General features: G+C 35.5%; 2 protein-coding genes and 1 pseudogene across 2 annotated transcripts; 1 reads left to right on the top strand and 2 right to left on the bottom strand.

Annotated features, from left to right (window-relative positions):
- Positions 1–317: 317 nt before the first annotated feature.
- LOC120254812 lies at positions 318–1,243 on the bottom strand (annotated as a pseudogene).
- A 2,476-nt stretch (positions 1,244–3,719) lies between these two features.
- Positions 3,720–7,144, top strand: LOC120254802 (potassium transporter 26-like). Its single transcript, XM_039262830.1, has 8 exons — positions 3,720–3,875; positions 4,571–4,793; positions 4,889–5,134; positions 5,217–5,267; positions 5,366–5,626; positions 5,715–5,767; positions 5,865–6,234; positions 6,321–7,144. The coding sequence occupies exons 1-8, from the start codon at positions 3,720–3,722 to the stop codon at positions 7,142–7,144; spliced, it is 2,184 nt and encodes a 727-aa protein (XP_039118764.1).
- Positions 7,145–7,160: 16 nt separating this feature from the next.
- Positions 7,161–11,507, bottom strand: LOC120257080 (protein adenylyltransferase SelO-like). Its single transcript, XM_039264706.1, is given in 9 exon segments — positions 7,161–7,649; positions 7,791–8,064; positions 8,142–8,448; positions 8,574–8,821; positions 8,913–8,941; positions 8,944–9,217; positions 9,320–9,376; positions 10,366–10,475; positions 11,240–11,507. Coding segments are annotated over 9 exon segments (1,674 nt in total). The 5' UTR covers positions 11,360–11,507; the 3' UTR covers positions 7,161–7,394.
- Between the last annotated feature and the right edge of the window lie 351 nt (positions 11,508–11,858).

The following is an 11,858-nucleotide window of genomic DNA, read 5'->3' as shown; positions in this document are numbered from 1 at the left end:
CAAAATATAAATATTTTTATATTAACAACCATCTGCTTTCACTGAAGAGTTCTATAAAAGAAGACAAACAAACCATTCTAAATAAATACATATATTAATTATGATCACTTAGTCAACATATATAATCATAGAAATACACACATAAAGATAATTATTTCCCAACCAGAAAAATTTTTATTAATCAGTTCTTATTCTTATATCATTTAAAAAGCCAGAGACATTTGCATCACATCTTTTATTAATCAAAGACATGCTAACGAGTGCATGGTGGAAGAGGGCGGCCACAAAGACACAAGTTATGAGCATAACTAGAAGCCTTAAACTTTTTCATGGGACCACCAATAGGGTATCCTCCCACAAAGCTGGTTATAACTCAAGTCCAATGCCTTAAACTGCTTAGCCTTGCTAATCTGCTTGTTAATACTCCCATTAATCTCATTATGACTCAAGTCCAAACTTTGAAGGTAATCCGGAGAAAAACGTCAAAGAGACATATTGAATTCAAGCTCATTCCATGATAAATCTATCAACTGAGCCCATTTGGAAGCTCAAAGAGAAAAAGAAGCATCACCTTTGAGCTGGTTATGAGCCATGTTGAGCCAGCTGAAGTTGATCTTACCTAAAGAACTTGGTATCATGCCAGTGAGCATGTTGAAAGAGATATCAAGAATTGGGTTTGTGAGTACACCTAAAAACAGAGAAGAAGGGATGACACCGGATAAGTAGTTGTGGCTTAGATCAATGGAGAGTATGTATTATCACCAGGGAAGACAGGGAGGTTGCCGGAGATTTTGTTATGGGAGAGGGTTGAACTCGGAGAGTTGAGTGAATGTGGTGATGAATGAAGGTAAAGGGCCGGAGAGGGCGGTGTAAGTGATGGTTAGTGTTTTGAGGAGACTGAGGTTGGTGAGTGAGGGAGGAAGAGGGCCGGTGAGATAAGGGAGATTGTGGAGAGTAATGTAGGAGAGGATGGGAAGGTCTCCGATGGAGTCGGGGATCGGGCCGGAGATGTTCTTGGTGTTGGAGATGTTTAAAAGAGGACTTGGCCTAAGGCAAGATCACAGCTCACACCGGCCCATTCAGTGCAGCAGTCTGAGGTTTGAGTCCATGAAGATAGCTCAGGAGGATTGCCAAACGAGTTCTTGATTTTTAGTAGAGCAGTTTTGTCATTTTCAACACATTGAAGGTCAGAGAGTGCAGGAGAAAGGAGGAGGAGGAAGAAGAAGAGTGAAAATTTTTGCATGGTTTGCATTTTGATTGATAGAATTGATCATTGAGGATGATATATATATATATATAGAGAGATTTTATATGGATATGAATTGGATTGAGAGTTGAATAAATAATTAAAATTTATTGGTGAGTGTTGAATTTTGACTTTTTTTTTTGTGAAGAAGATACAATGGATGAGTCATGAATGTGTGGATGTTGGAGATAGTTGACTTTAGTGGGAGTTCTACGGAATGAGATAGTTGGTTTCTTTGATGAAAAATTGTGGCAAATTTTTTATTTTTAATCTCATACTAATTGAAATTTTTAAAAAATTATTGTTTGGTTTTTATTAATTTTTTTTTTTAATTTGTTTTTAGTTATAATAGTATATATAAGCAGATAATAATTTAGTTTGATAAAGATGTATAAATAGTATTGCTTTTATATGAGCATATAATTAGCGTTTTAAAAATGGCCCACAACTACAAGCAACTCAAAAAAAAAATGTAATAAAGAAAATTTGGCAGTTTGACCGGAAATTTTTTTGGTCAAACTTTTGGACTTGAGTTTGGGCTCATCTGCTTTGACCAATTCGAATCATGCACGTGTTTAATTTCCGGCCTCCATTTAAAGCTTTACATAAATATTAAAACAATCATTAAAATTCTTAAAATCTAATTAAAAAAAACTTATGAAAAGATAATTTATGAAAAAATGGCATCTTAAAGTGTTTTTTTTCTTTTCAATTTGGTAGAAGGGCTTCTCACAAGAACGTACTTCTCATGATAAGTTAAGTGTTTTTCTATATTTTATGTTTTGATATGTTACTTTTATATTTGTAAAATTGTTTGGATGTGCATTTATAAAAGAATTTTTTTAGTAGCAAATTACTATATGGATATTTTTTTAATTATAATAATATCTCAATTATTATACATTTATCACACGGGGGCAAGAACATAAGTGGACAGAAGGGGAGGCCTTTAGATCTTGGAGGTAAAGAAGACTAGACGTAGATACAAAAGTTTGAAAAAAAACCTTAAAAACTTATGTCTTTTTTTATTTCATAAGGTCATTTAAGTAATTGTATAATCTAAAACAATTTCTAAAAAGCATCACATGACCACAGGTTTTTGGAACAAGGTTGTTGTAGAATGACTTTTTCTGTGATAATTACTAAAATGAACATTCATTGAATTATAAAGATCTCAATTATTATGCATTTATCACACGGGTAGGGGCAAGAATGGACGAGATGGGAGGTCTTCAGATATTGTTTATACAAAAAGTTTGGAGAAAAACTTTAAAAACCTATGTCATTTTTATTTTATAAAGTCAGTTAAATAATTGTATTTTTTATAAGTATTACATGATTAGCATTTAAAAAAATAGTGTTTCTGTCTTCTTTAAGTTTATGCTTTTTGCAACGAATTTTTTTTTAGTCCAAAGCGCTAAAAAAAAATAAATAAATAAAAATGCTTCTTGACTTCTCAAAAACTAATCTAAATAAGGCTTAAGAGTTATTTATCCCCTATTAATACACGCATCTAGCTCTCTGAAAGAGAAGAAAGGTAAGATTAGAAAAAAGATATTTAATACTTTAATAACGCTTAAAGGTAATAAATAATTTGAAAAAAAAAGAAATTTTTTTAAATAAGACAATTAATATAAATTAGAGGGAATATAATGTTATCGAGGCATTTAAGACAAACGGGCCGGTACAATGTATTGTGTTTATTCAAAGTTAATTAAAGAAAATTCATAAAACTAAGAAACGAAGCAATGATTTTATGGATTTACTATACTTTGTTGAGTTGGGCAATATATATTCCAAATAATGTTTGTATTATGAAATTATCTTTTATTGTTCACTTGAAAATTTTTATAATCAAATCTTCATTTTATTTTTTAACATACTAAGGCTTTAAATATAACTAGCCATTTTTTCCAGATTAACATAAGAGTTTTTAAAATTTTATAAGTAGTTTTGAGGCAATATCATATATAAAATAATATAATTAAACAACTCAAATTATTTTATACCTTAGATTTCAAAGGATTTATGGACATTTATTATATAAATAATTAGGTATAATTAATAATTTTCAATTATTAATATTATAAGTAATATAAATTAAAACTTAAATATTATTAAAAAAATTAAAATTGTTCTTTAAAACACTCTCAAGTAGATTATATATCTACTTTAATAGTATATATAGATGCATAGATGTATAGATGTATAGCTACTCATTCAACAATATAGATATATATATATATAGAAATTATCTCTAAACACGCAAAAATTTAGAATACATCATCTCATACTATTAATAACACCGCGTGAAATAACTCCATGTTGCAATAGAAATCCCGCACTGCATGCATGCTTACCTTAATAATACTTGAATATATTTAAACATATTACATATATATATAGTTGAAGATCTTTCAGTTTTCTGGCTGTCAGTGTTCTCTTTGTTGTCCAAGTCGATCTAGTTTCAGATATGGAGAACAAAGAGGATGCAGGGAATAGTAGTAAAATGGAGGAGGAGAAAAGTTTCAAAGATCTTGAACTTGGAGAAGATGTTCCCAATGATCCATTGCAAAGTAGGAGCTCAAGCTTTGCCAATGATTATAAGATACCTCACCGAACACCTGTGGTATTAAACTCATTGTTTATCTTGTGTACTTTTTGGTTATGGCTTATGTTTAAATGTGTTAAATTTTAAGATCTTTAAGTAGGTGTTAGGGTTTTTGATGAACCCTAGTTTGGTTTTCTATATATATATATAACCTTGTGAAGAAATGGGGAGGAGGTTCCCCTCATTTCTGGTGAGAGGATTTAACTCTTTGTAATTTTGTCTTTCCATTCAATAAATCAGTGATTTATCCACTTTTCTTCAAAAAAAAAAAAAATGGGGAGGAGGTTGTGTGTTAGAGCTTATATATATACTTAGTTTCATCAATCATGCATAATTTTGTTAAGTCATTTGTGAAAATCATTAAGAAAAAGGGGAGGATCCAGATTAGGGTTTATGGAAAGAGGTTGTTTATTTGGGGTTTTCATATAATTAAACTAGCCTCTCATGTTTTATATTTACTATATATTTGTTGAAGAACACTAGTTTATTGAACATTATCTTCATTGCTCTTATGTTGTTCTTTACATTACCTTCATTAGGGTTTCTTTTGTTTATTAGGGTTTTCAGATAAAATATATATTCATTGAAGCATGTTAAGAATTTTAACAATAAGAATGAATCACATACAAAGAATAATTTTTTTAAAAAATTATATTCTGATGATGATGTTAATGTATGATATTAAGAAAAATTGTTGGTTTTTCTGCTTGAAGGATTTGACAACTGCACAGACATTGCTATTGGCTTATCAATCACTTGGAGTTGTTTATGGTGATATTGGGACATCTCCACTCTATACATTCCCTTCTATCACTTTATCCAATCCTCAAGAGTTGGACTTACTTGGTGTGCTAAGTTTGATCTATTGGACTCTCACTGTCATGGCTTTGCTCAAATATGTTCTCATTGTCTTGAGAGCAGATGATCATGGAGAAGGTGATAAACATTTAAATACATACATATAGGTAGATATATACTTAACCGGATTTTTTTCGATCAATTGTGTTATATAATCTCTTTTATTAACTTAGGCGGGACTTTTGCGCTTTACTCATTGCTTCGCCAACATATTCATTTCAAGAACAAGTCTATGGTGCCGATGACGAAGTTGGAAACCGATGTCGATCTCTTGTATCACAGCAACAGCAATAGAAGGAAATCAAAGACACATAAGTTCTTGGAAGGGAGTAAAACAGCTCAGAGTGTGCTCACAATCATCGTCTTGATCGGTACTTGCATGGTGATGGGAGATGGTGCTCTAACTCCAGCAATTTCAGGTCTTAATCAAATTATAATTAAAAACTTTACTTCTTTAGTTTTTTGTATCCATTCAACACATTCTTGTTGTTGTTGTTGTAGTGTTGTCTGCTGTTCAAGGAATTCAATCAAGGTCATCCAAGATAACACAAGGTGATCAGTTTAGTCAATTGAAACAAGTTTGAATTTTTCTTTTTTGTTTTTTTATACTTTTTGAACACTGATCATTGATGCACAATTTGTTTCTGCAGATCATGTTGTTCTTATATCTGTGGTGATCTTGCTCCTTCTTTTCCTCTTCGAAAGGTTCGGCACAAGCAAGGTTGGCTTCTCCTTCTCCCCCATCATGCTTTTATGGTTTGTATCCATTGCCGGTATCGGCCTCTTCAACATTATCAAATACTACCCGCCTGTTCTCAAAGCGATATCGCCTCATTATATATACTATTTCTTCAAAAGAAACCGACGAAAGGGATGGGAGACTCTTGGTTCTGCTGTTCTCTGCATCACTGGTAATTAAGTTTAATTTCTTTTTATATTCTTGATCTTATCTCTACTGAATCTGAACTTATCTGGAAACACATTGAATTAATCATCCAGGAGCTGAAGCTATGTTTGCTGATCTTGGTCACTTCAGCAAAAGTTCAATTCAGGTATGTTTCTTTTCATTGTCCACATTATGTCCACATTATGAACATACATATCATATAACAGATATGTGATTAAAGGAAGAGTCTTTCTGCTCTGCAGATTGCTTTCTCAACGGTGGTTTATCCAGCATTGATATTAGGCTATGGTGGAGAAGCTGCATACTTGATAAAGCACAAGGACAAGATAAGCACAGCATTCTATAGTTCGGTGCCGGAGCCCATCTTCTGGCCGATGTTTATCATCGCTACCCTCGCTGCAGTCATCGCCAGCCAATCCTTGATATCTGCAAGCTTCTCCATCATCAGGCAATCCATGGCTCTTGGCTGCTTCCCTAGAGTCACAATGAGGCACACCTCCGGCAAATATGAAGGCCAAGTCTACTCACCGGAAATTAACTACACCATCATGATTTTGTGCATCATCATCACCGCCGGCTTCAAAGGCGGCCCAGAGATTGGCAATGCCTACGGTGAGACAGAATTGAAAAAACTAAATATAGCTTTGATACCATGTTAAATGCAGAAATTTCATATTGCTAACATCATCGAATTTTAGGTGTGGCCGTGATATGGGTAATGCTGATCACAACAGTTCTAATGGTGGTGGTGATGCTTGTGATATGGGACACCAATGTCTTCTTAGTTGGAATTTTTCTGGCTGTCTTCCTAATTTTTGAAGGCTCATACATGACATCTTTGTTGAACAAGATTCCGCAAGGAGGATGGGTGCCTTTCGCCATTGCATTGTTATTCTTAGCCATTACTCTCTCTTGGACCTATGGAAGAGGGAAGAAGAATGCGTATGAAGCCGAAAAGAAGATGAGTTGGAGAGAGTTCAAGGAGCTAATGACGACAGACTCTGAAATACCGAGAGTCCCCGGAGTTTGTTTCTTCTGTACCGATCTCATGAATGGGATTCCTCCGATCGTTAGGCATTATGTGCAGCATGTTGGTGCTCTCCGGCAAGTTACAGTGTTTGTAACGGTAAGAACATTGCCGGTGAAGTCTGTGTTGCCAGAGGAGAGGTTCGTGATGGCTAAGTTGCAAGCTCAAGGTGTGTATAGGTGTTTGGTGCAATATGGGTATATGGATGAGCCGAACATGGAAGGCGATGAGTTCTTGGGTTCGGTGATCACTGGGCTTATTAAAAAGGTCGAAAGCAGGGAGGAGGTGGTGGCTCTAGAGACGGCGATGACCCGAGGAGCTATCTTTGTGTTTGGGAGAGTCATACTGAAGATGAGGAAGGAGAGCAAATGGTTCAAGAGATTGGTGATAGACACATTATACAGGTTCTTGCAGAAAAACTCAAGGTCCACCGTTGCAACACTGAAGATCCCTCCTGGCAAAGTCTTGCAAATAGGAATGGTGTATGAGATCTAAACTTAAAATGTAGAACTTTACTAAATAAAAGGAACTGCTCTGAATCATTTTGATTTCTAAGGTTGTTACATTGATGCTGTTATTCATGTAGTAAAGCACAGCATAACTGCATAAAGACTGTCTCTTGAACTACTCTCAAATGGTCTTAGATTTCTAAAAGATTCTGCTTATAGTGTTGTTGCATTTGGACTAATACAAAGACATATATGCAGTACATGATGATTTGTATCTGTGTAATTTACATTCATGATTAGGAGGAGCAGGACAGCATGCAGACACCAGGCCTGTAAGCCCAGGCAGGCGGTAATCGGGCGTATTTTTCCATTCCTGGTTGTTCCTCATATGGATTTTGCATTACTTTGAGTAGCCGCCAGACTTCTGCGTAATCACCTTGTTCGGCAGTGTCAATGGCACTTTGGCATAAGTAGTTCCTTAGTATGTATTTTGGGTTTACTGAGTTCATCACCGCCTTTCTTTCATCATCCGGAACACCACTAGATGCAAGCTAAAATAACAAGGAAAATTCTAATTAGTTCTTCAGGATGATCTTCATGACTCTAGAGATTCTTAACTTTATTAGAAAGATACATAGAACAAAGTGCATTGGAGTTCAGTGTTGGGCATGCATAACAAGATTACAACTCACCTCCTGGATGTAGGTCTGTACCCAGCTGGTCCATGCTTCTTTGCGTTCCTTGCCTATGTCTAGTAATACAGACTTTAGCGGAACTAGCAGCTCACTTTCAGGAATGGTAGTGTCTGCTTTGATATTAGAAAGAGCTCGGAAGAAGTTCGTGTAGTCAACTTTATCAACAGCCATGTTGTTGAGAAGCTTGCTGATCAACTGTTTATTATACTTTGGAAGACCAAGTTTTCTGGTCATAATAGACTGATATTCATCCATAAATTTATTCCCATACCTGCCATAAGTTTGAAATTTACCTATCAATAAGTTAAATGGCAAGTCATAATTAGAAATGAGACAAACAACCCATACCTCTCCATGGTGTAGTTAGCCTCATCTTTGCTGATAAGATTTGCAGCCATTAATGCTGTGGTGAACTGAGCAATGTTCCACAAGCCAATGTCCGGCTGGTTCGCAAAACAGTACCTTCTCCCCGGAAGGTCAGTTGTATTTGGAGTGTAACTTGGGTCAAAAGCATCCAAGAAACCAAACGGTCCATAATCAATTGTTAGACCCAAGATGCTCATATTGTCAGTGTTTAGCACTCCATGGGTGAAACCAACCCCCTGCCAGCCGGCAACCAAGGAAGCAGTACGTTCAGCAACTTCAACTGACCATGCTGATAAGATTCATTGAAAACCATACATTGATTTAATTTCCTTCTGGTTCATTTACCAACACCAGATGCAGAGCAATGCTAAATTTCATGGACCAAAAAGAAAATATCTACAAAGAATGATTTACCTGCATATTTGTTAGATGTCAAGTCCACAACGGAGCCGCCCTCCTGTCCAACCTCAAAAGACAGGCTCTCGCTCTTTTCCATCTTCTCCAGGTGAGGAAAATGATAGCGGATTGTGTAATCTGCTAAAATCCGAACAATCTCCAAGTCCTCCTTCCCTCGCGAAGCATGAATTTGGTATGAACCAAGGCGAAGAAAGGATTGAGCAACACGACAAACAATGGCACCTGGCTCATCCTTTGGATTACCACTACAAAAATAGCAGATACAATTTTAAGCAAATAACAGATCATTTCCACCTAGGCATGTATAGCCATGTCATATGGAACAAGAAAGCTTACTCATAAAACATGTCACGTGAGACATTTTTTTGCCAGTTGTGACAATACAAAGTGCCCGAGTTGTTGGAATTCCAAGACCATTCATTGCCTCACTGCATAGGAACTCACGGATGCTACTACGCAAAACTGCAAGTCCATCCGCAAAACCGGCTATAAGGAGTTTTTTTCCAGCACCCTTCAGCTGCAACTCCCACCTTTCACCTCGAGAATTCATAATTTCTCCTAACGTTATGGCTCGACCATCCCCCAGCTGACCAGCCCATGTACCAAACTGGTGTCCACCATAGCATTGTGCATATGTCAAACTGAAGAAAATAACATACTTGGTTTATGAAAGAAATAATTATTGATGATGAATCTTCAGCTCTCAAAATAATAGAAATTAATTTGTTGGACAAGGAACTTACCCACCCACCAATGGCAATGCTCCAGAGAATAGAAGCGGGATGTCTGGTCGTTCAAATCTGAAATAATAGATAAATGTATGTATCATTAATATCTGATAGGCCGGCAAAAATCAGCCATCTAAGATGGTTCTCATACCATTAGTTTATTTATTTTTCATTGTGAAGATAAGATAGACTCATGATATGCAGCTGAAACTCAATTCTCTCTTTAAGTCAGCTTCCATGGGCAATGGCCATATAAAATGATACTTCATGAACTGAATTTGGATGACCATAACTAACAATATAATTTTATATGTTGAAGGGCTGATTTAGGGAAAAGAACCAGAAAGTGGACAATTTCAAAATGTGGAATGCCCAAGTGAAGGGTTTCTTTTCCTCAAAAACTAAAAGTAGACAATCAAATGCCAAAAATTGGAACACTAACTTAAGAATTAATATGGTCAAAGTAAATGGAAGAAAGTTAAATTCCTCCTTCAATAGCAAACAAGCGTTTCCAAAATCCAGAACAGCTAATTAAAGTATTAAACTAAGTTCAATTTTCTCACGTAAAAGAAATTGGACCACCATTTCAGAATTAGGAGATGTTCAAATCAATAAAAACCGCTATAGAAAGAACATATTAACTCAAAAGTAAAGAATTCCACCTTAGCTCTCCTTATCAGTTGACAAGTGCCCCATGCAGGATTAATTAATTATGATGAGTAAAGAAGAGTTTATTGATTCAATGGAAAAGTTAATGGATGAAAATGAGACACATTCCGAAATAAGTTATGGTCGTAGCTACAAAGTTCTTGTGTGAATGATAGCACACAAAATATAATGTCTGATACTAGCAAATAAGCACCTCAACTCCGTATATACAGCAGAAAACTGCAAAACCTTAAATTCGGACTTGAATGTGATTTGAAATCATAAAAGTCAAGACATCCATAGAAAAAGGCAACAAAATGACAACACAAGTAATCTGGCAAGAAGCATCCTTATATCAGTGATTTACATTTTGATGACAGAGAAAAAGTACGGAACAAATAAAACCCACTCACTCTTTAGGATCTAAATCAAGTAACTTGGCAACTGAATCAGACCATGCTACAAGCTCAGGCTTGTCCACTTCCACAGATGGTGATACTTTTGAATAACAAGCCCTGCGCACCTAAATACAAAAAAATAACAAGCCTTAGTAACAATTATATACGAAAGCTAAAATTATAGTTTGAAATTTATGCGGGCCAGAAAAAACGCATTAAACAGCCTGAGTAGGACTACACCACTTGCATAAGATATATAACCTTGCACTCGCTGCTTCCAAGTTACAACCATTTGAAAAATTCATGCAGACCCAAAAACACAAGTTAAAAATTTGTAACTTACATAATATCACAAAAGCATAACGAGCAGATCATGATATGGTACAAAATTATATTAATATAAGAAATAGAGTTATAAGCCATCACTAATATAGAATAAAAGATTTGAAAGCCCAAACCTTTCCAAATAAAATTGTATTAATGAAAATATAAATAAAACGGACACTAGACCACCTGCTCCCAATCAAGCTTCTCAAGAAATAAAAAAATGAATAAATCTCCACTTAATTAAGTCAAAGATACAAAGCATAATGCATCAAATCATTGGCATAACCTACAAATAGATGTTAATAAACCTAATATCCACTTTTCCTTCGACTTTAACAACTATGGCGAGCTCTCCTATTCTTACAGCACATACTTAAAAATCATGTCTTTCACAAAAGTTGATCATTGTAACAAACTCACATAATATCGAAGGTGAATAAATCAACACAGAGACATAGCAAAAAACCATCATTAATTTTTTTACAAAAACAAAAACAAAAGATCTCGTTTTTTTGGTACACAAACTATACAACTTCGATCGTTAAAAAAGAAACAGATGTACCTCTCGAGAGATGATATCGGTCCTGGGATCCCCAGGAAGCTCACGCACAAACGAGTGATCCCAATTTAGCTCCTCGAATTTCAATCCGGCAGCGCGATCCTCTGCCGAAGGGGACTCCATCGGGGCGACGCTGGAGGAAAGCTTGGCGGCCGGGAAAGCAGCGAGGCGAGGAACAGGAGGAAGAGGGGATCTCCGGCGAAGGAAACTGGTCGGAGGAGAGAGCAATCGACGGCGAGGGCTAGGGATTCGGGTGAGACGAGCGGCGAAGGAGGGGCGAAAAGCGTGACCATTTGGTTTTGGTGTTTTGTACTCGCGCGTGGGAACTCCTCGTTGGTACGCGTGCGGGATTATGAGAAATACGAAGAACGTGGACACGTGGACCAATGAGAAGAACTCTATTTCATAATAATAATATTAATAAATTTATTATTATCTTGTTTTTGCGGTGAGTGTTAATTTACATCCTCTGGTAATGAGATAATTATAGTGAAATATTATATATAAAAAACATAACTGTTAGAAACCTATATAGATTAATATTTTATTATTTACTTTTTTTTATCTGTCACAAATTTACCTTATTTTTTATCTATTATTTTTTAACATCAAAAAATATTTA

Source organism: Dioscorea cayenensis, chromosome 3, assembly GCF_009730915.1.
Source record: "Dioscorea cayenensis subsp. rotundata cultivar TDr96_F1 chromosome 3, TDr96_F1_v2_PseudoChromosome.rev07_lg8_w22 25.fasta, whole genome shotgun sequence".
In the NCBI taxonomy this organism is placed as follows: Eukaryota; Viridiplantae; Streptophyta; class Magnoliopsida; order Dioscoreales; family Dioscoreaceae; genus Dioscorea; species Dioscorea cayenensis.
This window is presented reverse-complemented; position numbering and strand designations above follow the sequence as displayed.

Bases quoted from the DNA above. Each gene is read 5' to 3' on its own strand.
- LOC120254802 (XM_039262830.1), top strand. From the start codon at position 3,720: ATGGAGAACAAAGAGGATGCAGGGAATAGTAGTAAAATGGAGGAGGAG. The intron at 4,794-4,888 runs GTGATAAACATT...TTATTAACTTAG, and splicing joins AGCAGATGATCATGGAGAAG to GCGGGACTTTTGCGCTTTAC. The intron at 5,768-5,864 runs GTATGTTTCTTT...TCTGCTCTGCAG, and splicing joins TCAGCAAAAGTTCAATTCAG to ATTGCTTTCTCAACGGTGGT.